Source organism: Hermetia illucens, chromosome 1 (assembly GCF_905115235.1).
Source record: "Hermetia illucens chromosome 1, iHerIll2.2.curated.20191125, whole genome shotgun sequence".
Classification (NCBI taxonomy): Eukaryota; Metazoa; Arthropoda; class Insecta; order Diptera; family Stratiomyidae; genus Hermetia; species Hermetia illucens.
The window spans coordinates 62,252,430-62,279,033 of record NC_051849.1 but is presented as its reverse complement, the minus strand read 5'-3'; the positions used below and the strand labels follow the sequence as shown (position 1 = coordinate 62,279,033).

General features: G+C 39.8%; 1 protein-coding gene across 1 annotated transcript in view; it reads right to left on the bottom strand.

The window, feature by feature from the left end:
- Nucleotides 1–13,965: 13,965 nt before the first annotated feature.
- Nucleotides 13,966–26,604, bottom strand: part of LOC119646811 (serine proteinase stubble) — an 83,214-nt gene continuing 70,575 nt past the window's right edge. Inside the window, exons 6-9 of the mRNA XM_038047412.1 lie at nucleotides 24,498–24,675; nucleotides 24,092–24,244; nucleotides 23,754–24,025; nucleotides 13,966–14,853 (exon numbers count right to left, since the gene is read on the bottom strand). Coding sequence (XP_037903340.1) covers nucleotides 14,693–14,853; nucleotides 23,754–24,025; nucleotides 24,092–24,244; nucleotides 24,498–24,675 — 764 coding nt within the window. The 3' untranslated portion in view covers nucleotides 13,966–14,692. The remainder of the gene's footprint in view (nucleotides 14,854–23,753; nucleotides 24,026–24,091; nucleotides 24,245–24,497; nucleotides 24,676–26,604) is intronic.

The following is a 26,604-nucleotide window of genomic DNA, read 5'->3' as shown; positions in this document are numbered from 1 at the left end:
GGTATGGATGGCTACCTTTACTTCAACTGTGCCAGGAATGTAATAAAATCAAGATTGCATTTATTTTTCTTAAATCGAAGGTAAGTTCTTCTTTTTACATAAAAGGTGACTCCTCTTTTAGCGCCTTCTCCATGAATATCGCGATTGAATCAATGTCTTCAACCTGAATAAATCTTGTACAATGTAGTCCTCATCATAGGGAGACATCTCAAATAAAAACTTTACAAATTTTCTTTTTCCGGACTCAGAACTCCAAACAAATAATTATCAAATAAAATATGTAACCACCCATCGATTGGCATATTAATACATTGGTAAAGCGGTTTATTATGTGTTCCATTACAGCGACTTTCGCGCACCCCACCCTCCTCTAGGTCGTCTACCTTGCTCGCAAAGAATTTGCACGCCTTACCAATTTACACCTGACTAAAATGTCTTTCCGCGGCCGCTGGTTGTGTGTGAATGTCGTGTTTGGTAATCTGTCGAACCTGTCCGATATGTGGTTTGTTGACTTGCGTGCCATGTTGCCTCATGCCTGTTTAACTTGATGGCGGTCTATTGAAATAACCCAGTAACCCACTTCCGAGGAACTTCTTCTCGTTTGACTTCTTTCTCAGCTTGTTCTTATTTCATTGACCATTTCTGATCGCATAGATCATTTTGTTTTGATCGTTTCCACATTTAAAGCCTAATTTTGGTTTTCGTCACCGAGTGGTATTTGGTTTCAGCCTCAAGTAATTGGAGGTGTAGGCTTTCTAGTGAAAATGCCAATGTAAGTTGGTTCTAAGCTAATGGTGTTAACTATAGTTTAATGATAGTGCATTACGGTGGTTACCTCAGAGCTGAAAGGTATCACTGAACGAGAAAGAAAAAATGAAACTTTGTGGACCCGATAGGGTTATTAGTGGTTCGACATACTCACGCATAGTTACCGATACTCTTATAATTGGAAAATAATACTGGGTTCACCTAAGCTCTTTAGATCAGAAATAAAACTTTTGATGCTACCTTCAAGGGTGTAAACGATTTGACAGAACTTAACACTGCACAGAAAAGGAACTCCTGGAAGAGGGTTAGGAGGAAAATTTTGAAGTGGAACAGAAAAGTCAAATTATTAAATAAAACTGATTTTCTTTCTTCCGTTCTTCTTTACTTATTGGTAACATTCATTACAGTTATTTTTCCACATGCTGGCTACAGACCTCCTTCTTCAAATGGACTCTCCATTCCGGAAGCGGTTGGACTCTGCAACATTCGATGCGTTGTATTTTTAGAAAGTGGACGTCCCGGCTTGAATGAAATTGCCAAAAGAAAAATACTGGAGATATTTTAAAAATGAAAAAAGGATCCCAAAAATAATTTCAGTTTATAATGAGTTGCAAACGTAGAGCTGCATGCGAGTGGAGTCATAGATTGGGGCTGACATTATTTACAACGGGACCCAGCTACAAATATCGCGAATTAATCTTGTAAATAACTAGAAGCGGACAAGCGGAACTTTCCTGCTTTTCTTCGTCTTCCTAAATCGTTTTTCCTTTCTGGGGGAGTAAACCTCCCTAAAAAATCCGTAATCCATGGTGAAGGAATCAACGCGCCTATCGGTGGAATTGCAATGATGCTATACCGTATTTCAGCGGCTCCCCTTCAACCCCCTACCTTTGGACGTAACCATAGGGCACCGTACCATAGCATTAGCGCACTATAAATGGGACCGCCCGCCCCTATTATTGTGTAGCACAGTACAATCAGTACCGGGTGATAGTGAATAATAACCTAGTTGCTCTACCAACGGTGTAGAATCGTTAATTAACCGAAGTCAAAGGAGCAACTTAAATACTCCACCTATACGCTACTCCATGAACCCAGTAGTCAAGAGAAGCTTAGTAACTCGCCATAGCGATCCAATTTATAATGAGACCTTGATCGCATTCCAGGCCGCATCCATAGAAAATGGTGAGATTCTCCCAGACGCTACGTCAAAGATCCCAAAACTAATAACTTCATTGCTGCCGTTCATAGAATTTTGACTGATCGGTTGGCTAGGTGAATTAATACTACAGAAGGTCATAGTCTAGTCGACGTCACTACTGTCATGATTATTTGTCTCAGTAATTAACATTTTGGAGTGAATAACAGAAGTATTCCCAGAAGTCCCAGAAAGTTGAGAAGGGAAATTGGCCACGTCACGCAAGCGCATCTTAGAAATCCATCCCTAAAAACACACACATGCGTCGCGGACGTCACTGGAAATTGCAATGATATACCAATCGCAGAAATCCTCCAAGTGCTGAAACAGAGACTCACGTTATGCTTCAATCGCATCGGTAGGTATGTAAAAGGCTTTCAAGGAAGGATAGAAAACACCTTGTTGTTGCAAAACCAAAGAGGATTTTGTAAAAATTTTACCAACTCAGCTCGGAAAAATGACTTCGATCTGGATCAGGTAGGCAATTATGCGTTCATGCGAGACCCTCTCTGAAACGATCACGCCTAACATCTTTGATGCTGACATTGAAATAGCCTATGAAAAGGCAAGTTAGTGGAATGCGTCATGAGTCGAAAAGATTCACAGCTTCAAGAGGGTTCACAGGGTATTGGCAAATCATTTCAATCAAGATTAATAGTAGTAATCGTTGGCGCAACAATCCATATTGACACAGGGCCTTAAAGTATGTTAGAGCACTTAATTCAAGACTGTAACGGTACACTACATGATCACAGTACCCTATCGGAGGCAATGTGATCAGCATTGGGCCGAAATTATTACCGTGATTTGGCTCAGGTACGATACAAATCCCTCTGCCACCAGTGAGGTTTGAACCGCAACCTTTCGTGCTACAGCCTTGCGCTCTAAACACTCCGCTGTCTTATTTCATCCCCAAGAAACAGGGTTCCTACCATTTATAAGGCTTTCAGTTCAGTTCTCTACGCGAACATCTCAAACGAATTTGATGTTCACAAATTGATAGCTGAGAAGCAAAAAGAATGTGCAATAGATTCTAGAGGCAGCAAGGAACAGCTTATAATCGCTACAGTGGCTGTAAATCCGGCTGTCCCCCAAAAAAAGGCATATGTCGACAACTTGCATCGCTTCTACAAAATCAAGTCGAATGTCGTTCTTCTCCTGAGAACACTAATGAAGAGTTAGAGCACGAAGCTATCGGTATCCTCATAAGGCGGTTCTTTAAGCCCGCTGGGGTTCTGTTTGGCTTTGAATCCGTTATCGCATATTTTGCATGTAAGCAAATACGGGTTCCAAGTTAAGCATGGCATATAGCAAAATGTATGTAGATTGACGACATCAAATTGAATGCCAAAAACGAAAATCACTTCGTTCCTCGCTGTACATCACCATCTAGTTCAGTAGAGACATCGGCATGCAGTTGAGTTTAAAGAAATATCGCGTGAAAATCACTGTTCGGAGAAAACTGACTGACAAACATCAAATACCGCGGCAAGCAACATCATTTGTTGTATCAATAACCGAGTACACCTAACATCATAACCCCGTCCCAAGATTTTCCACTAAACTTCGAAGTACAAGTTAGTAGCAACTTAACATCCTTATTATAAGTGTACTGAGCAGAGAATTTTGGAAAATGTTGGGATCAAAATACCATGGGATCATAGCGTTACAGGAAACCCTTAAACTAAACTTAAACTCCCCGCATAACTGGATTTTAGCATATAACTTAATAGGTAATTCCAGAATGGACGTATACGGTGGAGTCGCCATTGCATTCATCAGGGGTATACGCTTTCGCAAAATCAAAAACTTTTACATAATCGTTGCAGAAACAGAAAATTTAAATCCCAACCTGACAATCGTCTCGGCCTATCTTCACCTATCTACTGATATGGAACACAATCAACTGGTCAATTTCATAGAGGTTAGCTAAAAAGTCCTTATAACGAGAGATCTGAATGTCCATACGGAACTCACTGGGGACTCCATTAACTTCTCTAGAGGAAAAAATCTCCCATCCACCATCTCCCAGTCCTAATCGAAAGCAACAAGGTCACCAAAATCAGTGCGTCAAAAGTCGAATATATTTACATCAAAGAGGAAGACCCTTTTCACTTAGTATTAAAAACGTATCTGAAACAATAAGCAACAAAATCTCAATCTCTACTTTGAAATGAAACGTCACCGCGGAGTCAAAGACCCCCTTTCGGGCTGAGTAACTGGCTTTCAGGAATTCCAGAAGGAACGTGGCAACTTCACAACCTTGATCGATTCAAGAGACAACTAGATTCGCGCAGTGAAGGCAGCCAAGAGGATTTCGTAGCACAACACATATTTTTGAAAGTGACTCCTACAAAGAGTTTCGGGACAGATTAAATGCCTCAAACGATTTCAGGATCATAAGGAACATCTCGATGCCTGGAATGACAAAAAAAACTTCCACTTCCAAAACCTCGTGATAAGCCATTACAGTACTAGTTCAGACTTTCCCCTCCGGCCCAAATATCTCTTTACTTTTTCAGGATGTCCTCTATAACGGAAAGCGGTGTGCCCCAGCCATGGTTGGAATCATATTCACTTACGTCAAATGGCTAAATCCTGCGGTACCGGACGTCCTCATTGAGACACTGAACTAGGTGCGGCATAATAACTGTCTCGCGTATAGCATACACAGGCCCAACATCTTCTGCCTCAACCAGCTTCTTTTACATTCTCATTGAGAGGAGCCTGTCCTTGTTTTATCCGTGTCCTCGTTTTATTCATTGACATCAATAAGACTTATGAGAGGGTGGGCCTATCCGCTTGATGAACATGATGTCTGACATGAAGCTCCATTCTGACATTTACCTATGGACTTGGAAAATAACAACGGGAAGCTTGGCTTGCCCCAAGGGTGTATCCTGAGCTTGATGCTGTTTATCAACTACACTTCCGCAGTTCATGAGAAATGTTCCAATAAAGTGGCGATCTTCCAGTAGGCGAATGACTTCCTCATGATATTAACAGGAGATTCGAGAGATGAGGTCGAGGACATTCTGCGCTTGGAGGCAGTCCTCTTATAAACCAATATAGCTGATTCGAACTGCCCGTTAATCTTGAAAAATTCTGGACTATCGCTCTCTCGAGATTCCGCACAGATTTATTTAAACTAAACATCAACATCCTCTCGTTTGAACACAAAAAAAACTTTAACGTCTTAAGGAAAAGGATCTTTATTTCGCTAGCAATAAAAGACCATGTCGACTGCATCACGAACAAAGGCAAAAAAGCTGCAAAAATGACCAATTTGACCAGCTCCGGCTTTCACTTCAGAAATGCCCTGAAACTGTGTAGTGGGGTGGTAAGGCTCGTGCTGGACTATTCCTCCTGACCAATCTTTACGCTCGATGACAAGACAGAATCCCTCACGGCCGCCCTCTGAGGCGATGTCTTGCTTCAGCTAATGAGCTTCCTCCCTTCTTCATGAGAACTCTGCTGGCTGCGACAAAAATCCTGAATGCCATAATCTTCAACCCTCCCCTTTATTCTCTCATTAGAGGAAATAACGCTGCCTCTAATGTTTTAACCGCTATTTTCAATAAATTCAATGCAATCATGACATAGAAAACACCGTTGCTGATAGAACCGTTTTACATACGGAGCGGAAGACTGATACGACGAGACCAACCTTGTCTCACGCTGTAAAGAGGAATCCCGCAAATGCACGATTTTGGCAACCGATGCTTCCGTTGACATCGCGATTTCCAGATCCGCGGTTTTGTCAAAGTTTGAACCAACCAAATCCCTGTTTAGGAAATCCATAAAACTTAAAATCATAATCATTACGGATTCCTTCAACCCCAAGCCATAAAACTTAAAATCATAATCATTACGGATTCCTTCAACCCCTTAAAGCCCTCACCAGTGAACTAAACTCTACTTAGCCGTACGGCCACATAATGAAATGAGGGAAACTCGACTTAAAGCGGTCAAGGTATAGCGATAATTTTTGTAATGATAAGGCAAATGAGGCGGCGAAACGAACCAGGGTAGCTGGCCTCCCTCTTCCCTTCCCATGGCTTTCTCGGATCCATGGCGTACTGTGTACAACACCATTCGCGCTGAATGAAACTCTTCGTTTCATCAAGCTAACTTCCTTGGATAAAGCCACGTTCTTTGCTGGCGTCGACCATGACATTCCTAGGAAGCCCTGGTACTTCCTAGAACCAGAACTAGTACTCTGAATAAATTATCCACCCGCTTTTCCTATATTAAAGCTTTCCTTGCCAAAATACTGGCGGTTACTTCGTCCGACTATGAATACTGCAGAGTAGAGGAAACAAATCTTTCAGTGTGAGAAGTACTCGAGGCACTGGACTGCTCTCAATAGGAATAAATAATACAAGTCTTTATTAGACTTTCTCGCAGCGGGTGATTGGTCTCTTTGGATAGCCAGGTTTATAAAAGAAACTGGAATTAGAATCTAGCTTTGAACTCCTCTCTCCCTTTGTTTTTTTATAGCCTTTTGTAAGCATGCTGGCTGGCCATGTTGTTGGCCTACACCAGCATGCTCCATCCATCTACTTTTCTTTTTGCTTACTTTTGCATATACCAATCACACACCAAATTCACAGATTAAGATACATTAGTAGACGTTTTGTTTCTTGTGTCCGAACGACGAAGAGTAAGCCTTCCGATCGCTCCTCCCAAGGATGCGGAACCTTCCTTTTGGCCATTGACAACCATTCCTAACCGCTGGCATTATAGGCAACAACCTGCTATTCTCGCTGCGACCAGCCTTGAATCGTTAGCTTACCACAACCTCGTGGAACAAAACAAACACACTTTTGTTTACTGATGCCAATCTATGATTGCACTGATGTAATGAATTCGCGTAGGTCTGCTATAACTTTGCCTATTATAATGTGTCAACCAGCGTAAAAATTAAAGAAGAACTGTAATTTCATTATAGGATATGTTATACAATCAGGAAATCTTGAGGGGGGTATACACATAGCTGGCGAAATTCCCAAGAAGATAGATCCTCCAAAGAATACGGATGAGGTGATACAGAATTCACATTTGCATTAAAATTCATCAGTGGTAGAAAAAGTAACTTTGAACTTGAGATGAGAGTTCAAAGTTACTTTATCTTCCATTATAATAAGCAACATACTGATGTAGGGAACAGTTGGTTCCTTGAATTTCAGTATATGTGATTTCTAATAAATAATTTTAGGCAATAAATAAAAGTATCTTCTCAATCTGTTTCTTTTGTTTAGCCATTGGATATGGAACTACGAATTATTAAATGACTCATAATGAATAACAAATTTCGTTTTGAAATTTCAGATTTGACATACTATTTATAAATATATCTACATAAAGATTTCCCATCCCAAAAAAAACGAATATTTGACTTTAAATAATTTTACTCTTACTTAGCGTATCTAACCGGATTTCCCGGGGGATTACAATTTAATAATAGAAAATTTGATGTCTGTGATATTTTCTCTGCTTTTATTTCTTATAATTAAACTTCACTTCGTATTCATGTCGAATTCTCTTTAAATCGACATCAAAGCCGAAAGTTGAAGCAAGAAAAGATTCGCTATCAGGCAAATGAAAAGAATGCGTAAAATTACATGTAATTTATCTGTAGAAAATGGTTCAATTAAAGCCTTTTCTCAAGGTTTTGTGGGAGGTGAACTTCTTTCGAAAACGAAAGATTTGATCTTAACGGCTCACTACCAGCAAAGCTAAATAGATAATTGATCTAATATTGAAAACTTCGAGAAAGAAAAAAGAAAAGAGAAAGTTCAACTTGAGTGTTTTAGATATCAAACAATATTCCGGTGTTTGCTATTGAATATTAGTAGCAGACGTCAAGGTTCATTTCCAAGGGATAACAAGGGTGAAGGTTTCGTCGAATTAAACTAGTCAATTTCTGGCAATGAAGTGAAATTTAATTGCCTGGCGACTATTTGATTAGTGGGTTTTCCAGGTTGGTTAGTGGCTAATTAACAATTTGGTGAAAAAGTTGGGCACGTTTCTAAGAACTATTTCCGACCAAACATTTACCTCGTTTACCCTTTATTATTGATTGTAGAGTGAACAAAACAATTTTCTTTAAATTAAAGAAAGAAGTTAATTTATGCATCTTGCGAAAATATTTTTGTTGACTGAGCGCAAACATTTGCCCAAAATCAGCTATAGAATTGTGTTAAACCCAGTGGTTCTTTATTGTGGGTATTCTATCTATTCTAATAGTAATTATTGGGACAGTAGAAAAGTGCAAAATACAAAATACTGCTAAATTCAAAATTCAACGATTATATGTGGAACACGTAAAAACTTGTAAAAATCCATAATTATTTGATGTCTTAATATCTAGTAAATTCATCAAAATAGCAAAGCTTTAACCTACTGTTGCTAGCAAATTTCACCATTTTAATCTGGAGTTTATTTATATACATAGTTGCCATTCACCGCTTGGTGGGGTATAGCGCATGAACTACATCTATGCGCTCCAGCTCCCCCATGGCTGGCACTCCTCCTCTACTGTTCTGCGCCAAATGCCCTTGGGGTGACCCACCCGTCAGTCATCAGGGGAATGGAAGCATACGCCATGTGTGCAGACAAGTCTGAGCGCCCCCTCATTGAGGAAACTAGAAAAATATGTGGGTGATACTTTTCACGCAGGAAAGATGAGGGACATAAGAATTTTCGTTTTGGAAACTTGCTGTATAGACCAGAGACTGTAAATTAGAGGTGAACGTTCCATTTGACCAAATACTTTTCAAGATGGGGAAATTCGCCCTGATGTATCCTCTTTCTCCATGACTTTAATATACTTTCCTCAGCATCAATAACACGTTTGTTCCATTAGAACTTAACACGTAACATATGCATATATTATGTAAGAATATCAACTTTCGCGTGATATAAACGTTCAAAGTCTTGAATTTGCCCAGAAACGACATTTTTGACATATTGTAACTTTGTTAGTAACACTGTGATTTGCATCAAACTTAGTAGGATTATATCCTAAGCCATAACATTGTGGCATTGTTTCATGATAGGATGAACTGAAGAGAGGTTTTGCAATCAATTACCAAAAATTATAGTAATATGATATGAAGGGTTTTCGCAGCCTAGGCACAGTGACGGCTTCTTGGTTTTTTCAGATTTTTCGGTTGGGTAGTTTCTGAGAATGGGTTCGTGAAAGAAATGATCACTTTCGGCCCCCCGCACTCCCCATCCTTTCCAACAAATCTCAAAACTAACAAACAAAAAACTGACTTCGAAAAGTACTAACCGAGACCTTTCATTTCATATCCCACATGACTATATATGGTGAAAAAATGTTCACCCCCCTTTTGCATGTATGTGGGACCTCTCCCCTCAAATTCGACATAGTATGATGTAACTTACTGTATGCATGAGCGTTCACAGTTCCCACCTTTCCACCAAATTTGATTTGGGTTTATACATTACTATAATTTTTAGTAATTGACTGCAAAATCCTCTTAAGTTCATCCTAGAATCATGAAGCAATGCAAAAGTGTAATGTTTTGGCATAGGGCACGATCCTACCTAGTTTGGTGGAAATCGCAGTGTTACTAACAAATTTATAGTGGGTCAAAATTATCGCTTCTGGTCAACTTTAAGACTTTGAATGTTAGTGTCACGCGAAAGTTAATATTCTCACATAATATATGCATATCTAATGTGCTAAGTTCGAATAGGACAAACGCCTAAACAAATGTTTAATAAAGGAAAAACACAAAACCTTTCATACCTGAAGCGTCCAGCTTGCAGTTTCCCGACTTGTTTATTTAGCTCACATGCCAAGTGTCTATCCACTGTGCTAAAAGGGCTGGTTATTGATATTGTCCGAATAGTTGAGTGGTTAGAGCCCAAGGCTATCATACGGAAGGTCACGGTTCAAATTTCGCTGGTGGCAGTGGGATTTGTATCGTGATTTGATGTCGGATACCAGTCGACTCAGCTGTAAATGAGTACCTGAGTCAAATCAGGGTAATGATCTCGGGCGAGCGCAATGCTGACCATATTGCCTCCTACAGCGTACTGTAGTGCACTGTTACGGTTTTGAATGAAGTGCTCTAACACACTTCAAGGCCCTGATCCAATATGGATTTTTGCACCAACGATTATTATTATTATTGATATTGGGGAAAGCGTTTTAAAGGCAGGGAGAAACAAGTCAGGAAACCGGAAGCTGAACGCTTCAGGTATGAAAGGTTTTGTTTATTTGTCCCATTAGTACATAACACGTAATATATTATGTGAGAATTGACATTCAAAATCTTGAATTTTCAAAAAAGTGACAACTTTGACCTATTATAAATTTGTTAGTAATAATGCGATTTCCACCAAACTTAGTAAGATCAAGCTCTATATTACAGCCTACATTGCTGCAAAATTTCGTGATGTTAGCATGAGGGGGTTTTTGCAGCCAATTACTGAAACTTATAGTAATATACTATTATTAACTTTATTTGAAGGGATGTCGGTATGGAAGGTATTTCGGAGCCTAGCCACCAGATAGTGGCGACCTCTTAATATTTTCAGATTTTCTTGTTGAGGAGTTTCTGAGAATGGCCCCGTTAAATAAATGATCACTTTCGTCCCCCCGGACTCCCCGCTTTTCCAATAGATGACAAAACTACGACCGGCTTCGGAAAGTGCTTGTCAAGACCTTTCATTTAATACCCCACATGACTATATTTGGTAAAAAAAAAATGTACACCCTCCTTTTCCACTGTATGGGGACTCCCCCTTATATTCGATGTAAAAGGATGTAATTCACTGTATGCGTGAGCGTTCACAGTTCCCACCTTTCTACTAAGCGTTATATCAATCGCTAGAACCGTGTCCGAGAAAAATGCGTGTGACGGATAGACAGACAGACAGGCATTTCCCCATCTTGAAAAGTACTTAGTTAAATGGAACGTTCCCCTGGGTAGTTTAATGTTGAAGGAAAAAGCTGTCTTTTGCTCAGTCACTTGGGATTCAAAGATTTGCGGCAAGTGAGAGGTAGCTATCAAATTTTAAAAAACGTCACACCATCACTTGCAAAGAAAGGGCCAACGTGGACAACTTGCTTTATTCTGCATGGATAGGTGAACTTAAACAATCTTTGAAAGAACGACCCATGCAGCATATTCAACACAGATGAAACTGGTCTATTCATTCCTGGTCATATCCTGACATTCAAAGCCGAAAGGTGCAATGGGGGGAAACTAAGCAAGGACAGAGTTATTGTGCTTCGAACCTGTAACATGGATCGATCCCAAAAACTAAAACCACTTGTAGTAGGGAAATCCGCAAAATCACGCTGTTTCAAGGGAATAAAATCGCCTCCTACAACTTATTGCTCCAACAAAAAATCTTAGATGACGAGAGAATTATTCAATGAATAGCTGATCTCGGTTAACCGAGATATAAAGAAGGAGGAACGCCAAATTCTACTGTTTTCGGACAATTGTAGGGTTTGAAATAACGCACCAGCATTAGGTCACATAAAATTAATATTTTTCATAGATTGCAGCTGGATTTGTCAAGAACTGCGGAACTACTGACGCAATGCATACTGCGCGGTTACTCATGGAGAAACACAGTGGGAAGCATAGCCCTCTTTGCCTTGCACTCCCGGATCTGGAGAAAGTATTTGACTGTGTTCCACACACACTCATTTGGTATGCTTGACGACAACACTTAGTGGGAGAAGAACTCGTGCGCTCGGTTCACGATACAAAAAGTAAAGTTTGAAGTGTGGCGGGCATATCAAAACCACTTCGTGTCTCTGTTGGTGTTCATCAAGGTAGCGCCCTCTCACCACTCCTCTTTGTTCTTGTTATGTAGACCGTCACATGGGGTAGGGCGGATGTATAGGGCGCTGGACGTTGGCCCTATACATTGCCTTATACAGGTGGTGTTTTCCTAGCGTCTAATATCAAAATAGATCTCGAGTAATTTGTCCAAAAATGGAATGATCGTCTCATGCAATACGGTCTCAAATTGAATCTGAATAAAACTGAATTTTTGACGACCGATCCCCATGAAACGGGCACAATCACTGTCAGGGGTAGTGATCTGCCCAGAACTGAACGATTTAAATATCTCGAGTGAACGCTATCAGCCAATGGAGAACTACGTAACCTGGATGAAGTAGCGTTCCATAACTGGTGTTCTTTGTGATCGAACATTTCAAATTTAAAATTTACCACAATGTCGTCCTTCCTGTCGCTCTCTATGGTTCCGACTGTTAGTCGACTATAAAAGATAATGAACGCCGTCTTGCGGTAATGGAGGCAAAGATTTTGCGTTGGATTAGTGGCGTAACACGTTTTGATCACATCCGAAATGAGTATATCCACCATCGATATGGGGTTACACCGATCGGGAAAAATTTGTGTTTTCGATGGTATGGTCACGTAATTCGCGCTAACGAGAATTCAATTGCCAATATTGGTCTAAACATTGAAGTCGATGGAAAGCGACCAAAAGGCCGGCCGAAAAAAAGCTGCTGAAATATCTAAAAAACGAAACCCACTACTGGAAATAGAACTTTAAAAATATAAAACCGAAATATGACCGGGTCGGAGTTTCTACTTCAAGAGCTGCTGAAACATCGGAAAACAAGATGGACAATTTGGCATCAGCCAATCATTGTGAGCAACGAAAGAAACATCTACAACTGAGACCAACCGGGATTTCCTTCAGACCTTTGCCAGGTAAAACCGTGGCTTTAGAGGGTGAAGCCTGTTCAGGGGGGAAAATTTCAAAAACCTCGTTATTTACGAGGGATCGATGTAAACGAAATTGATATCGTCTGGAAGTATAATAATAAAGCTAGGATGATACGACAGATATTTACAGAATTGCTGCAGAACATAAATAAAAAATAAACAAAACCGTAATATTTTGTTATTTTTGGGTGATGCATCTTCTCACGCCCGGTTTAGCTCAGATACTCGCCCGGCCGAGTTAGAGCGAACGTGCCTTTCTAACATTTTTACACATCTGTGTATGGAAAAAATATGTATTTATAACTACATATATTATACGTATATGCATAACTTCGGGATTTTTTTCGTTATTACTTATAAGTGAGCTGCAGCTGTATTACATCTTAGACTTTCTACTGCTATTTTCCTAGATTTGATTTTCACCATCGCATAGACCAACTTTGCTACGTGAGTAACTGTTTTGTGTGAAAAGTCATAAAGTGATCGCTTTCAATTACATTGACAAAACAAGAACTCCTTTTCCATAAGCATGCTTTAAGAATCTTTAAAAAGCATCTGCCAAAATATGGCAATAAGAATGATAATTTTTCTCCACTGGCCTGCACTTCCTTGTAATTTCTCAACTTACCGAATACAGGCTTTCTTTGTGTTATAATATTAATCATTCCCCTCCGCACTAAAAGCCTTGTGCGAATTCCCTGCTCGGAAATTCGTTGAACTCCAAATAGGAAGATGTTGAAAGCTCCAGGCAATTTAGATTAAAGCAGTTCCCCTAAAGGACTCATAAATTTCAATGGCCGAGAAAAGTGTTGGCACAGAAAAGGAGGGTAATGTGAGAATTATTTTTAATTTTAAAATATTCGGTATGGGATTTCCGCGCTCGGAGGAAATTAAATAATGTTTTCTTACAATTTCCGTACCCTCGGAATTTCAGCAAAATTCAGGTCGACATTACCTAATGCTGAGTAAAATTCTATGGAAGAAAATGGCCATTTACATAGAATTACGGGTGAAAGGATAATGAAGTGTTATATTAGCGGAACTCCGCTTTTGTCGGGAGAAACTTTATATGCTAGTTATTGTCATGAAGATTGCAACAGAAAGGAGCATTCAGAGAATTTAACCAGGCAAAGAAGAAATTTTAAAACGGATTAAATTAAAGCAATTAGTGCGTTGTTGTTTCGAATCACATAATCGCAATGTATTTCTCATTGGAAAAAATAAAACAACATTTTTTCGATATTAAAAACATCATTTCGTATTAATATATTTACAATAAATAACAAATTTGATTTATCAATTTCCAATACAAGTGGAAATGTTTCACATTTCCTTAAACTTTCATCGAGTGCATTTAATATATAAATAAATAAATAAAACATAAATAAATTCTAGAAAAAGAACTATCTAAATAGTGAAGAATTGGAAATGGAAGCTACCAATAAGTTTTCATCTTAACGGCTATACTACAGTCAATCACTGGTTTTCTCTATGAAATCTCACAGTTTGAGTGTCATGTGTGAGTTCCTCCATAAAAATATACTAAATACAAAAAATTATAATTCGAAGTCAACTTGCAGTAATTATCTAAATTTCTAGTAAGTCTACTGACATCGAATTAGAGTTTTTTATTGATTGTTTAAAATATAAAACCCACAATTGCCCATGGCTTTATTGTATCAATAGTTTCACTTAAAACAAACAATATGTTACTATCATGTTACTTGTATCATAAATGCTTCTTCTTGAGTTTTGATGATTATTTCAATGGGTGGTTGTAAATGCATTTCATTTGCCTAGAATATAAATAACGCTACATATCTTTATACATTGTGTTGAACACGAACTGCTTTCAATCAGGAATGAACAACTTCCTTTGGTGAAAATACCTACAGGAATTTGTTCGGAAGAATTCCAGTCGTTGCTAGCCTGTCTACCTTATGAATATGTTATCATAAATAATTTAATTTAACTAAAACTGTAAAATTTGATTTATCCAATCTCTAAACTCAGATATCCGAGTGTAAACGCCTGGCTGATTGGGTTCCGCACACCCAATTCCCCACGATATAACTCCACCTAACAAAAATCGTTTGTCATCCCTTTGTAGAACCATTGGACCACCGGAATCACCTAAAATTAAACAAGAAAAAAATGTTTTAATTAAGAATATCTTTTATATTTATTAAAAATATTACATCGTTGTGACGAAAACCACTTGAAAAAAAATGTTGACAGAGAAATAATGACACAATGACTCAAATGTTGGTAAGAGGTTAAGTTAACTGAAGAGATTGGTGAAGCCGCAGCTCCAGGACTTCGGATCCTTTATTAGGTCCAGTTTCCTATCCTCCCCTTGGAAGTATACCATCCGCGAGAACAGGTGGCAGAAGTGGAAGGGTGATATTTGGCGGTCCCTGCAGACCTTTTAACAGAAAAGTGTTGCAAGGGGAATTGGAACACTGCGAGAATGGTTGTTACTAATGAAAAAGTGAGAGCCGCCATACAGTTTTTTGAACGTTTCAACCTCGCATGAGTGGCATCTCGGTATAGAGCATCTAGAGCAGGTGTCTACTATGTCTTACTCTGGGCTACCTTCCTATCTATTCTTCCTCTAAGTGGGAGAAGGTTATGGTAGTTTTCATAACGAAGCCTGAGAAAGGTGACTAACATAACTCAAAGCACTTTAAACAAATAACCATAACATCATTCTTGCTGAAATATTTGGACAGACTGGTTAAGCGTCAAATTCATAGGAAGGCAACCACTAAATGAATACCAACTTTCTAATCAAAGTCCTGTGAGTCTACACTTCATTCTCCAGCTCCGAAGATAGAGGGTAAAACTCTGAAAGATACCAGATGTGTGGCATACCAAAAACTTTGTGGTGTGGCTTGAGAGCATGGTGCCTAACGCAAACATTGTTGTCTGCTGAAGTCGTTACTATGAACACAACATCCATTGTAGCTCTAGATGCATTACTCAACTTGCAGCCCTTGGATATATTTATTCAGAGCACTGCTACAAAGACTGCTCATAGACTAATTCGATTAGATCTATTACGAAACAAAGCAAGTGAGGAGCATACAACGTTGGAAGATTCATTGTGAGAATTGAACCCAGTTTTTACAATTCTTTCCTTCTCGAATCCCCATACATCTGTTTGATAGAAGATATGAAGTTATCTTAAAACGTAGAAAAAACTACTAAATATGTATTTTCTACAGCGTTGGCGTAAAAACAGAGCAGGGTTCTGGAGCCGGAGTCTACCTATCTAATAAAAACGAGAAGTGGGCTATTCACTTAGGACCATATGCAACGTCCAGTCAGTATGAAACATACGCGATCCTAATGGCGATAACTGGGCGATTGACCAGCGGTTGAAGGGCAGGCGGGCACTGAGGGCGTTCAGTAGTCCTTTGATTAACTCGAAATTTTTTCAGTTATACAGAAACTGTTTGAACTCAATTTCTAGATTCAATACGGCTCTGAGTACCTGGTTATTGTTGGGAGAGGGAAAAATCAAATTGCGGATGCCTTAGCAAAATACGGTTCCCCCATACGCGGACAGGAAGTACTAATTGGAGTGTCAGTAATATTGGCTAAGGCTGCTTTCAAAAACAGGGAACTTATTTTCAATAATGAAGACTGTCAGAACCTAAATTCTGCTAGACATGTCAAACTTTTCCGGTCAGAACTTAACAAATATACTGCAAAGTTTATTCTGTCAAAAAGCAGCAAGGCTTATAGATGTGTTATAGGCATTCTGATTGGCTATTATTTACTAGCTGCGCATCTGTTCAGAATAGGAATTGTGCAAGATGATACGTGTCCATGAATGCCTCGCATATGGCACTAGCGAAAATCCAGCGACACATAAACTATTTGGGATATTTCATTAGAAGGGAGAGTCGAGTACATTGAGCCACCACGGTCTGAGTGCTTAGCGACTAAGGCAGTCCCCGCATCATACACACATAATAAGACTGGCCCACCAAATGCGATATGTCAGAAAAAAGTAGCAGGACCACTCTTCAGATCTTCTACAATCAGACACCGTCTAAGACAAGGGAATGCTCTACCATGCATTCATTTAGAAAAAGTGGTTCGCGAAGCTGAGGTGAATGCCAGAGGCACTATTCTCTTCAAGTCCTCCTATGTTGGCCTGCAAAGATTATTGATATAATCCGGCCAACATCCTAAGATCCTAAGAAGATGTAGCAGACTCTGATCCAGATAGAGCGAAAGTCTCGGGCAGAATAGCAGATAGCTGCTAAGCGCCAAGAAATAGTGGACCAAAACTAGGATATTCAGAGTTTCTTACTAAAGGAGTTACTCCACTATGCTGAATCTTACTTAATCTCTCTTGATGTGCTTTGCAGTAACGCCTAGTACTAGAGGAACTCGTCGTTAACAAAGGTTAAATTGCTCTATCACGATCATAAGAGTAAATTTCGAAATGTGGAAAATATACCAGAACCGCTGTGTATCTCTTTCTTCACATCTCCCTGTTCTTCTTACGCAGATCATCAAACGGGACATCTAACGTCTAGCCTCCTAAATACTGCTCTTTGCAGATGATGGTTTTCTACCGTCTCATAACAAAGCTGATCCCGAGTAGCTTATCCAAAAGTAGACTGATTGTCTCATGCGACACGTTCGGAGTCTAAATTTAACTAAAGCAGATTTTTTGACAACCGACCCCACGGAAACAGGCAGTATCATTGTCAGTGGTAGTAACTTGCGAACAATTGAGCGATTTAAATATCTGCGTTATGAAATTTCTCCATGCATCAGCGCAACTTGCATGAAGTTGTGTTCAACAACTGGCGTTCCTTGTAATTTACGCAGAAACGAACGTTTCAAATCCAAAATTCACCGCAGTGTCATCCACCTTGTCGTCCTCTATGATTGTGAGTACTGAACGACTATAGAAGACAATGACGGTATGAAGAGGTAATTCACGCTGACAAAAATTGAACATTGAAGCCGATTGGAAATGACCAAAAGGCCGGAGGAAATAACGATGGCTTGTAAGCCAGTTGGTGATTAAGGAGTCTCTGACGGATTTAAGAGCCTTTTGACGGAGTCAAATGGTGCAACTATCTAAGACAAGCCGACCCTGCTTTTGAACGGGACAATATCTGTTGAAGAAGAACATGGTAAGCAAGATATAATATTCATACATGGCCGATATAACTTGCCTGTCAGATTACTTTGCGTTGAGGAAACGATCTGCGTCAGGTCCATGATCAGTTGATGATAGCATTATACAGTGGCTCTTATCTCTTGTTGATATAATATTGGAATATTGAGGTGTAAAATTTGTTTTTCCAAAATATGGTATGGGGTATCAACTGAAAGGGCTCAATTAGTAATTTTCAAGCCTGATCCTATTTTTGAAATTGGATTAAATATAGGTCAGTGAAGACTCAAAATGTGCGCCTTAAAAAGTGTAACAGATCTTCTCAGTACCTATTCAACCGAAAAATCTGAAAAAATTACAATTACATTCGAAATCTAGGCCTTAAAATACCCCCTATTCCAATATCTGCTCAAAAAGAGTTAATAATAGCACATTACGAGTAGAATGTAATAGCACATTACGTGTAGAATGGCAATGAAAAGCAATTATACCTGATCGCATGAGAGATGCAACTAAAAATTGAGGGGGCGTTACAAAGTATTGAATCTAAGGAGATGTTGGGCTTCACCGAAACCGGGTGCGGGTGGCGTTTTGCTGTGATTTTGTTAAATTCAAAACCCGACAAAGGTATGAATTATTGCTCGAAAGCACCAGGTTTGCACCTGGACTAGTTTTAGTTAATATACCGCCACCATTGGAATACAATAAATTCACATGGAATAGAAAACTTTGACCTCCTCCATTCTATTTATTAGTAATAGTTGGATTGCCTTTCTAGAACTGTGTTTTATATTATCACTTATACTGATGCAATTTTCGTAATTCTAGAATGAAATTAAGGGGAATTTGAGGTAAATTTCTAAAATGAAGTTAAATGCTATTATTAATTTCACGCAGATATCGTAATGGGATGTATTTTGAGGCCTAGATTTTGTATCGATGCATTACTGTGATTTTTTCAGATTCTTCGGTTGGATAGGAGACCGAGTCCTATTTCACTTCTTGCGAAACACATTTTGTGTCCCAAACGCTATTTTTTTCACCCAGAAATAAAGAATTCATACCATACATGACCATATTCTGTGAAAAAAGTATTGCTCCCCCTTTCGCAAATATGGGGAGGCCCCGTTAAACCTAACATAAAATGATGCCACTCGTTGTACATGCAGCGGTTCACAGGCCACATCTTCTCACAAAACTGATGATTGCGGGAGGGTGGACCTGGAAACATTATAGGTATAGGAAAGCACCAAACATTTGGTCTTTTTCTCATGGAATCTGCGCTCGGTGTACAGACAGAAAACTACTCAGCAGCTAGCCGATATTCTCTCTCAACATGGGGCTAATATCATTGTTTTGGGCGAAATGCGCTTGAAGGGGACCAGATTCTTAGAAAAGAGTGAATATATCGTCTCTTATATTGGCCATACAGTAAATTACGGGGTGGAAGTAGGAGTCCTAGTCAGTAACAAATAAAACTCGCTGTCATCGACTTTGAGAACGTAAGCGAAACAGTATGCGGGAAAAAATTTGAAATAAAAGCTTCGCTGAAAATTTGACTGCAGAGTTGAAAGATACTTTCTATGAGGCAGTGGAAGGAACCTTTTAAGTCTAGTCAAGGTATGATGTCAAAATCAAACTTGGAGATTTTAACAGCCAAATAGGGGCGCAATCCGTACTCAGGACAGCCGTCGACTACCATAACCTGAATAAATTACCCTCAACAGCTAGCACTATCACAAGATGTTGAAAGTGCCCGTTTGCGCAAACAAAAAAAAAACCATTCACAAACTTGAGTCTCTCCAGACAGGTACACTTTTAGCCAAATTGATAACGTATTAATAGAACCCCATACAAAGCAGACTTGATAAATGGTAGAATATATAGCGGACGGGACAATGTACACTCTGACCAATATTTCTTAGGCATGGTGTTCTGGGCTCGAAAAACAAATGAGAGTGAACACAGACGCCATCCATACAAAATCCTCCGTAAGATCTACACATTACAACCAGAAAAAAACCTCAGGAAAACAAAAGGTCTGTGAACTGGGAAGTTTAGAGGGCAATCACACTAGAGTTGGAAGTTTTACCAAGAAGAGAGAGGATCACTCTTGAATCATTTCACTATCAAAGACGGTCGAAAACAAGACGATTCTCTATCATGTATTCTTTTAACCAGCAAACAGTAATCTGAGCGCAATGCTGACCACTTTGCCTCCTAGTGTACCGTTACAGTCTTGAATGAAGTGCTCTAACACACTTCAAGGCCCTGATCCAACATGGATTGTTGCGCCAACGATTATTATTATTATTATTAAACAGTAATCTGCGATACCGATGTATCATAAATACGAGAGACACTATCCTTGTTTGTACCCAATCAAGCCTATTTTGTCTTTCAAAAACTGTGCTGCGTGAAGCGTCCATTCAGTCAAAGCTCCTACTATATAATACAATGATCTTCCCAGTCCTCACGTATTCCTCAGAGACTGGGGTTCTTAACAAGAAAGATTGTGTGCTCTTAGCCGCATTCGATAGGAGAATGAGCGGTTAAGTAGCCTTTATACCGAAGAAATTTATGGGCAATGTAATGAACATTTAATTGTTTATAAAATCCAGCTGAAAACTAATCCATGCGGGAATGGATGATCTAACATGTAAAGTCCGTAAGAGCAGTATCCATGGTAGAAAAAGAACAAGTGGGAGACTCCTCCTCCTGGAAGTCCACCCAAAACATGGATATTTTGGAGCTCCTTACTAAGGCGGACTCTAGACTGGAAACTCATTGTTGTTGTGGTGATTGGTGATGATAATTTAGGTTAGGGGTAGAATTTGAAGTTTTTAAGGCTATAGAAAAATGGCGTTTAAAAAAGGTGCTAATATCGCTTAATTTGGCACCTGGAGTTAGATTAAGGGCACTTTGGCTCATCTCAATATCTCTGGCTATTTAAATCGGTTAAAAGATATTTACCTTACGGAGCGGTTTCTCTGGTATGAAACGGATCGTTTGAACTCCATTATCCCGAAAACCTTAAAGTCCGGCAGGCCGATTAATTTTGATTTTTCTTGGGGCGTCACACCTCAGAAGAACATCAACCTCTACAGATCGGTGGAATCCGCGCAAAAATTTCAAAAACAAGCTTAACTCTATATCGGCTTGTACTCTGAGAAGATGCCTGGTGCTGACCAGAAACACCCACTTGCACCAGATTTTTGCTTTGGCTAAGGGGCCGCCGCTCTGTTGTAGAAGGCCTCCCTTGATGGCTAAACAACTTCTTAAGCTACAGGAAAGGAATCATAAAACCTATAATCTGGTGGTACGAAAACTGAATGCTGACAGTAGTTAGCCTGTTTGCCACTGTAGTTCCAGATAAACTTCCCCTGATTAAAATAGTTATCGTTCCGATGCTTGTAGTTCTTCTAAATAAAAATAGAACTAGGTAGCTTTCTCCTACTACAATATATTTTAATAGTTAGGGTAGCTTAAGTACTGAGGAAGAGAGTAAGTAGTTCTCGAAATACGTATTTACTAACTGTTAATATATATTGTAGTTAATATGTATTGTAGCTACCTAGTTTTATTTTTATTCCCCTGATTTCAAGTAAGGTTCAGGTCATCCTGTCTTATGATTTGGGAGGAACCTGTGGCAGGGCTCACATGATGACCGATGGTCTTAAATCTAGAGGTTTTCTGGTTCTGGCGCCGGATGCTGCCTTCAGGCGGGATGGTCCTGCCTGTGCGGGGGTTGGTCCCGACGGGACCCAGGTCTCACGCTTTCCCTTCAATGTTAATTTGGTTTTGGCGGCTGAACTTTCTGCTGTCCTTCAAGCCATCAAGGTGGCTTTCAGGATCGGTGAGGAGAAGGTTGCCATCGTTACAGACTCTTTCCAGATTTGTAAATTTCTCAAACAAACTTCGCGATTACACTACCTAGTGGGCAAAATCCATACCCTGGCTTCTGACCCCTGTTTTAAGTTACTGAAAATTCTCTGGTGCCTGGGTTATGAAGGGGTGAAAGGACATTTTTTCGCCAACATTCATGCGACTTTACCAAGAGCAACCTCCGTGCGTTCGTGCGTCAAGTTCTACCGGCCTTCTGGTCCGTTATAGGCCTTTTCGGATGGAAATTTAACACCATCACTTTAACTTCATCAACACAACAACGACTAACCACTCATAATCCTAAAGCATTATTGACTAATATTGAAATAAATCTTGTGTTCCGGATGTCAGCGACAATCAAAAAAGAATCTAAATTTATGTTTGGCCTGTTTTTTGGCCATACACTATAGTGTGTTTCCGGCAACATAGGCTAAGTTCCTGCCATCAGCCCTGCTGGTGTACTTCGTGTGTAGTGTCAGGTCCTTTTTGGACTGTTAGCTAGCCGGGTCCCAGGGAACAAACAAAACCAAACAACAACAACTCGAGCCATAGAGGAAGCGATGTTGATTGATTTTACAGAAAACGTGATAGTAGTTGTCGCAAAGTTTCGAAGCACATCGAGGGCGGAACTATATGAAAGGGAAACCACTCACGTTATCATATTAATGTTACCGACTTTTAACGTGGATTTGACGGATGAAAAGGCGGAGGCGACTCATAGTTCTAATAGCCGGAAAAATACTGCTGCCAACATCCGGGTTGATAATCACGAAGTCGAATCAAACCGATTACTAGAGACCTGAAAGTGAGGATCAATGCTAAACCGAGCTTCAAGTGGTACCTAGCAGGAATAGGTGATCTCTAAGAACGATGATGATTAATACAGGTGGGGACAGTGTAGTCGTACGGTGTTTATTGCAGAGGAGGGAAATCCATCCTGCTGTCGGTCGTTCCTGTTTGAATGGGAACAGCGAACAACGCTATGAAATAGAAGAGAATGAATTCAGAATATTAGCGAATCGTGCTAATAATGTGCTCCAGGGCAAATTCTGGTAAGGCAGTGTGCGTCATCGCGAGTATGATCCCTCCGATATTATTACGGACTTTCGGAAAGTTTCTGAAGGGAGTTGTAAAGGAGATCTCAGTAATGGTGGAATTGTTTGGAAAAGGGTCTGACCCATAGACTGGTCTCGAATTCTGAGAAATATCCGCCCCCCAATATTCCCGTACAGGAAATGGGTCAGACACGAATCGACCCACGGTAAATGCAATAATAAACGCGGTGCAAAACGCTACGGAGGCGCAATTTGAATACGCGCCCGGAAAATAATATAAATTACAAAAGAGATAGTACAAATCTTGGCTACACAGTTGACCCATAAACAAAGAAACGTTCCTATGTAAACAGGGATTCCTCGCTTTGTCAACTCAATCAATGGAAATGTCTGTCTTGATATATCTTCACAAATGTTCATTGAACTCCCAATCGAACGGAAATTTGCAAATTTTCTTTCTCTTATTGGAATATATAATAACAACAAACTTCTTAACAATAAGATACCGACAATCAAAAAGAAATTATGTATAAAATAAAGCTTATTAAAAATTCTATGAATGACGTCTGCTTATGGGTTTAGTTATGTGAATATTGCTAAAATGAGATGACAAAGTTGGAGAATCCAAAACAAAATGCTGTCGTCGACTTATTAATTCCTGGAAGTTTGCCTAGAAATATTCTGAGAAAAGCATGAAGGGTATTGACCGCATTATCGGGCATCATCCAGAAATTATAAAATTCAGTTGGAAAGGGTCTAAGTATTGTAGATGGAACATAATTGAACATATTTATCTTAGGGACATACACAAATGTTTCGTCGATTTAAAACGTTACCTGGTACCATAGCTTCAGTATACATTTTATAAAAAGGCACTCTTAGTTTCCGACATAAATTCGATCAGCGACATAAAAATAATAAGATTTACAATCAAAGGAACAACTTACCTTCGCATGAGTCGTATCCTCCCTTTTTCCATCCAGCACAAATGAATATGTGGGGTATGTGCTCAATATATCCAGCATTTCTGTACATTGTCTCACATATCGTGTTATTAATAACCGGAACCGAGACTTCTTGCAGCACACTCGGCAACGGTCCATCTTCATATAATCGCCCCCAACCCGTCACATACGCAGTCTGGCCAATAAAGTCTGTATCGTCTTCGGGAACACAAACTGGAATTATGTTCGGTTGGAATGTAACTGGTTCATAGAATCTGCAATGCAAGGAGTGTAATAAACTATGAACCATTATTACTAATAAAAGTTTGCAACATTTATACCTTAATAACGCTAAATCATACTCAAAAGTCCTCGGGTCGAATTGCGGATGCGAAGCAACAATTTGTACCCTTCGTTCCTGGTAACCGTAGGGTTCCTCTTCTTCAGCCAGATCATATTCGCCAAGTCGTAGTAGTAGGTCTGATGGTGGAACACTGAAAGAACACTCATCAATTACAACAGGAGATGAACATTAAGAAGAAAACTCTTCGCGCTGTTGGCTTATTCCCGAAATTATGATAGAATAAATGTATGAAAAGAGCCTCCCGAATACTACATTGAAATCTACGTCAATTGGCTGCTTGGTCTATATTTCATATTCCCAGCGAGCTTGAATGTACAAATACTTTCGACGTCTACTTCAGTGCAATTTAAGAAAATCCATTACAGGGTTCCACTCGTACTTACTTATCCACACAATGAGCTGCTGTAATTGCCCAGTTCTCGTTAAGTAGAGCAGCGCCGCATTTATGGAGGTACGTTGAAGTTCGCCATTGTCTTAAAGAAATTTGCCATGGCCAGCGGCCAAACGCCGCATTCGATCCACCAACAATTCTCGGCTCTGGGAACATTCTTTTGCCGCATACTGAAAGTGAAAAAAGATCGCAGGAAAGTGAGTACTGGGGTAATTAAAGTAATTAGGCGCAAACCAGTAAGGCTGATTGCAAACATTTATCTCATGAGAAATCGATTAAGGCAAGTTAATTAACTTTTGTCAGGAAATAATTTAGTACTCCTGAAAAGCTCCCCCCAGCTATCTACATTAACCCCCCTATGGTAACTAACCTAAAGTAATGACCCCTAGTAGATATTGTTGCCCTTATATTAGGCAGGTTCAGAACAAGTCGGTACTGCCATCTAACCATAATTGTTTTGTAAACAAAAGTTTAACTTGACTACTAATATTCTCAACAGGAAACAGGAGTAATAAGATTCTAACAAGTCGGAATACCGGAACATCAACGCTTCGGATATAAAGGTTTTATGTTCACCTTACGTGAGAAATTCCCTATTCACGTTTGCCATTCGTGTATACCTCCAATTCAAAATACTCCTTGATATACTGATATATTTCCAAACCCAAACTCTGCTGTTCATATGCGTTCACCTTTTATGATGATGGCGTCATACACACCTCAGAGTGCGATAAATTTACGTGAAATACTTCTTCTATAACTTTATTAATAATAATTGGTTTTTTGTCAAACTTCCCAAAATGACTCCCCAATGTTTCGCCCGGTATCAAAAATATCATCAGTTCTAAATCATTAGATTTGATACTGGACGCAACCATATTCTGTAAAAAAAAATGTATACCCCCCTTTTGTGTGAATTGGAAGCCTCCCTTTAAACCTGGCAAAGCCGCCCGCTGTATGTAAAGGGATTCACAGACCACAAGCTCTCACCAAATTTCTTGGCAACTGGTTTAACCTTTTCCGAGTAAATCGGATGTGACAGGCAGACAGATAAACTGGCTGTTTGTGAGGAATTGCCACATCTCCCAACACGGGACACGCGTCGTTTGGATAAAGGAATTTTCAATGGTGTACGAACATGCACTAGTATGTATTTGGAAGTATGCGTGCTTGGATATGATTATGCACATGTGGAGACTGGTTGGCAGTAACTGCGTTCCAGGCACATGCCCACGCGCCAGTTAATGATGCAAGCTGGTACCATCTGTATCACTCAGTAAGTGGCCTTCTCACCCTCACGTGTCAGTGAGACGCCCATGTTCCTCACCGCATGGTTGATATTGTGACCCATGTAGGGTTGTGGCTCGCCGGGTGAAGTGATCGTTTCCTACGGGTTTCGGAATCCAACACGCAGCTTTGTTAAAATCCCGAGATGCGTGGACCGCGCTTTATCATAAACAACGGAAAGCAACTTAATTAGTCCAGCTGACTGAGGAGGTGTGCAAGGGGAATTATTACTGAAAGCCTACAGAACTTTCGGCGGCTGTCAAATGTTTAGTAGGTGGGCAGTTCAAAGAAGGGGAAAGGACGGCTGGATGAATAGGACCTCTTAATGAACCGAGGGGTAGCAAGAGTTAAAAATGTGGCATTTGCCACGGCTGTGGTCCGTTAACGCAAGCCTGTGCCTGAATTCGGGCAAATACTCGAATAAAAATATGAATGAGAGAAACGAAATGCAATTAATATTGAAGGACAAAGCGGATATTGATGTCAATCTTGTTGATTATGGGAGCAGATACTGTAACAAGTGCTAAAGAGGAGGTAAAAAACTTCAATCCCTTTAAGCGAAATAGTAAAATGTTACACTCTCCATCCACGCCCGTGAAGACGGATCGGCGACCAGGTATTTATAGGGGCAAAGGTTGCGCTGGGCGCAGCAAGGATGAAGCGGTGCATGCCAACGACGGCCGAAGCATAATGTTCACCGCTTTATTAAGCTGGTTATTCGAAACGTTAAAGATACCTACGGAAAGGCCATGGACGAGTTAGGTTCAACAAATCAATGCACGGCGAATAAAGGATCGTTCCAAATTGCTGCG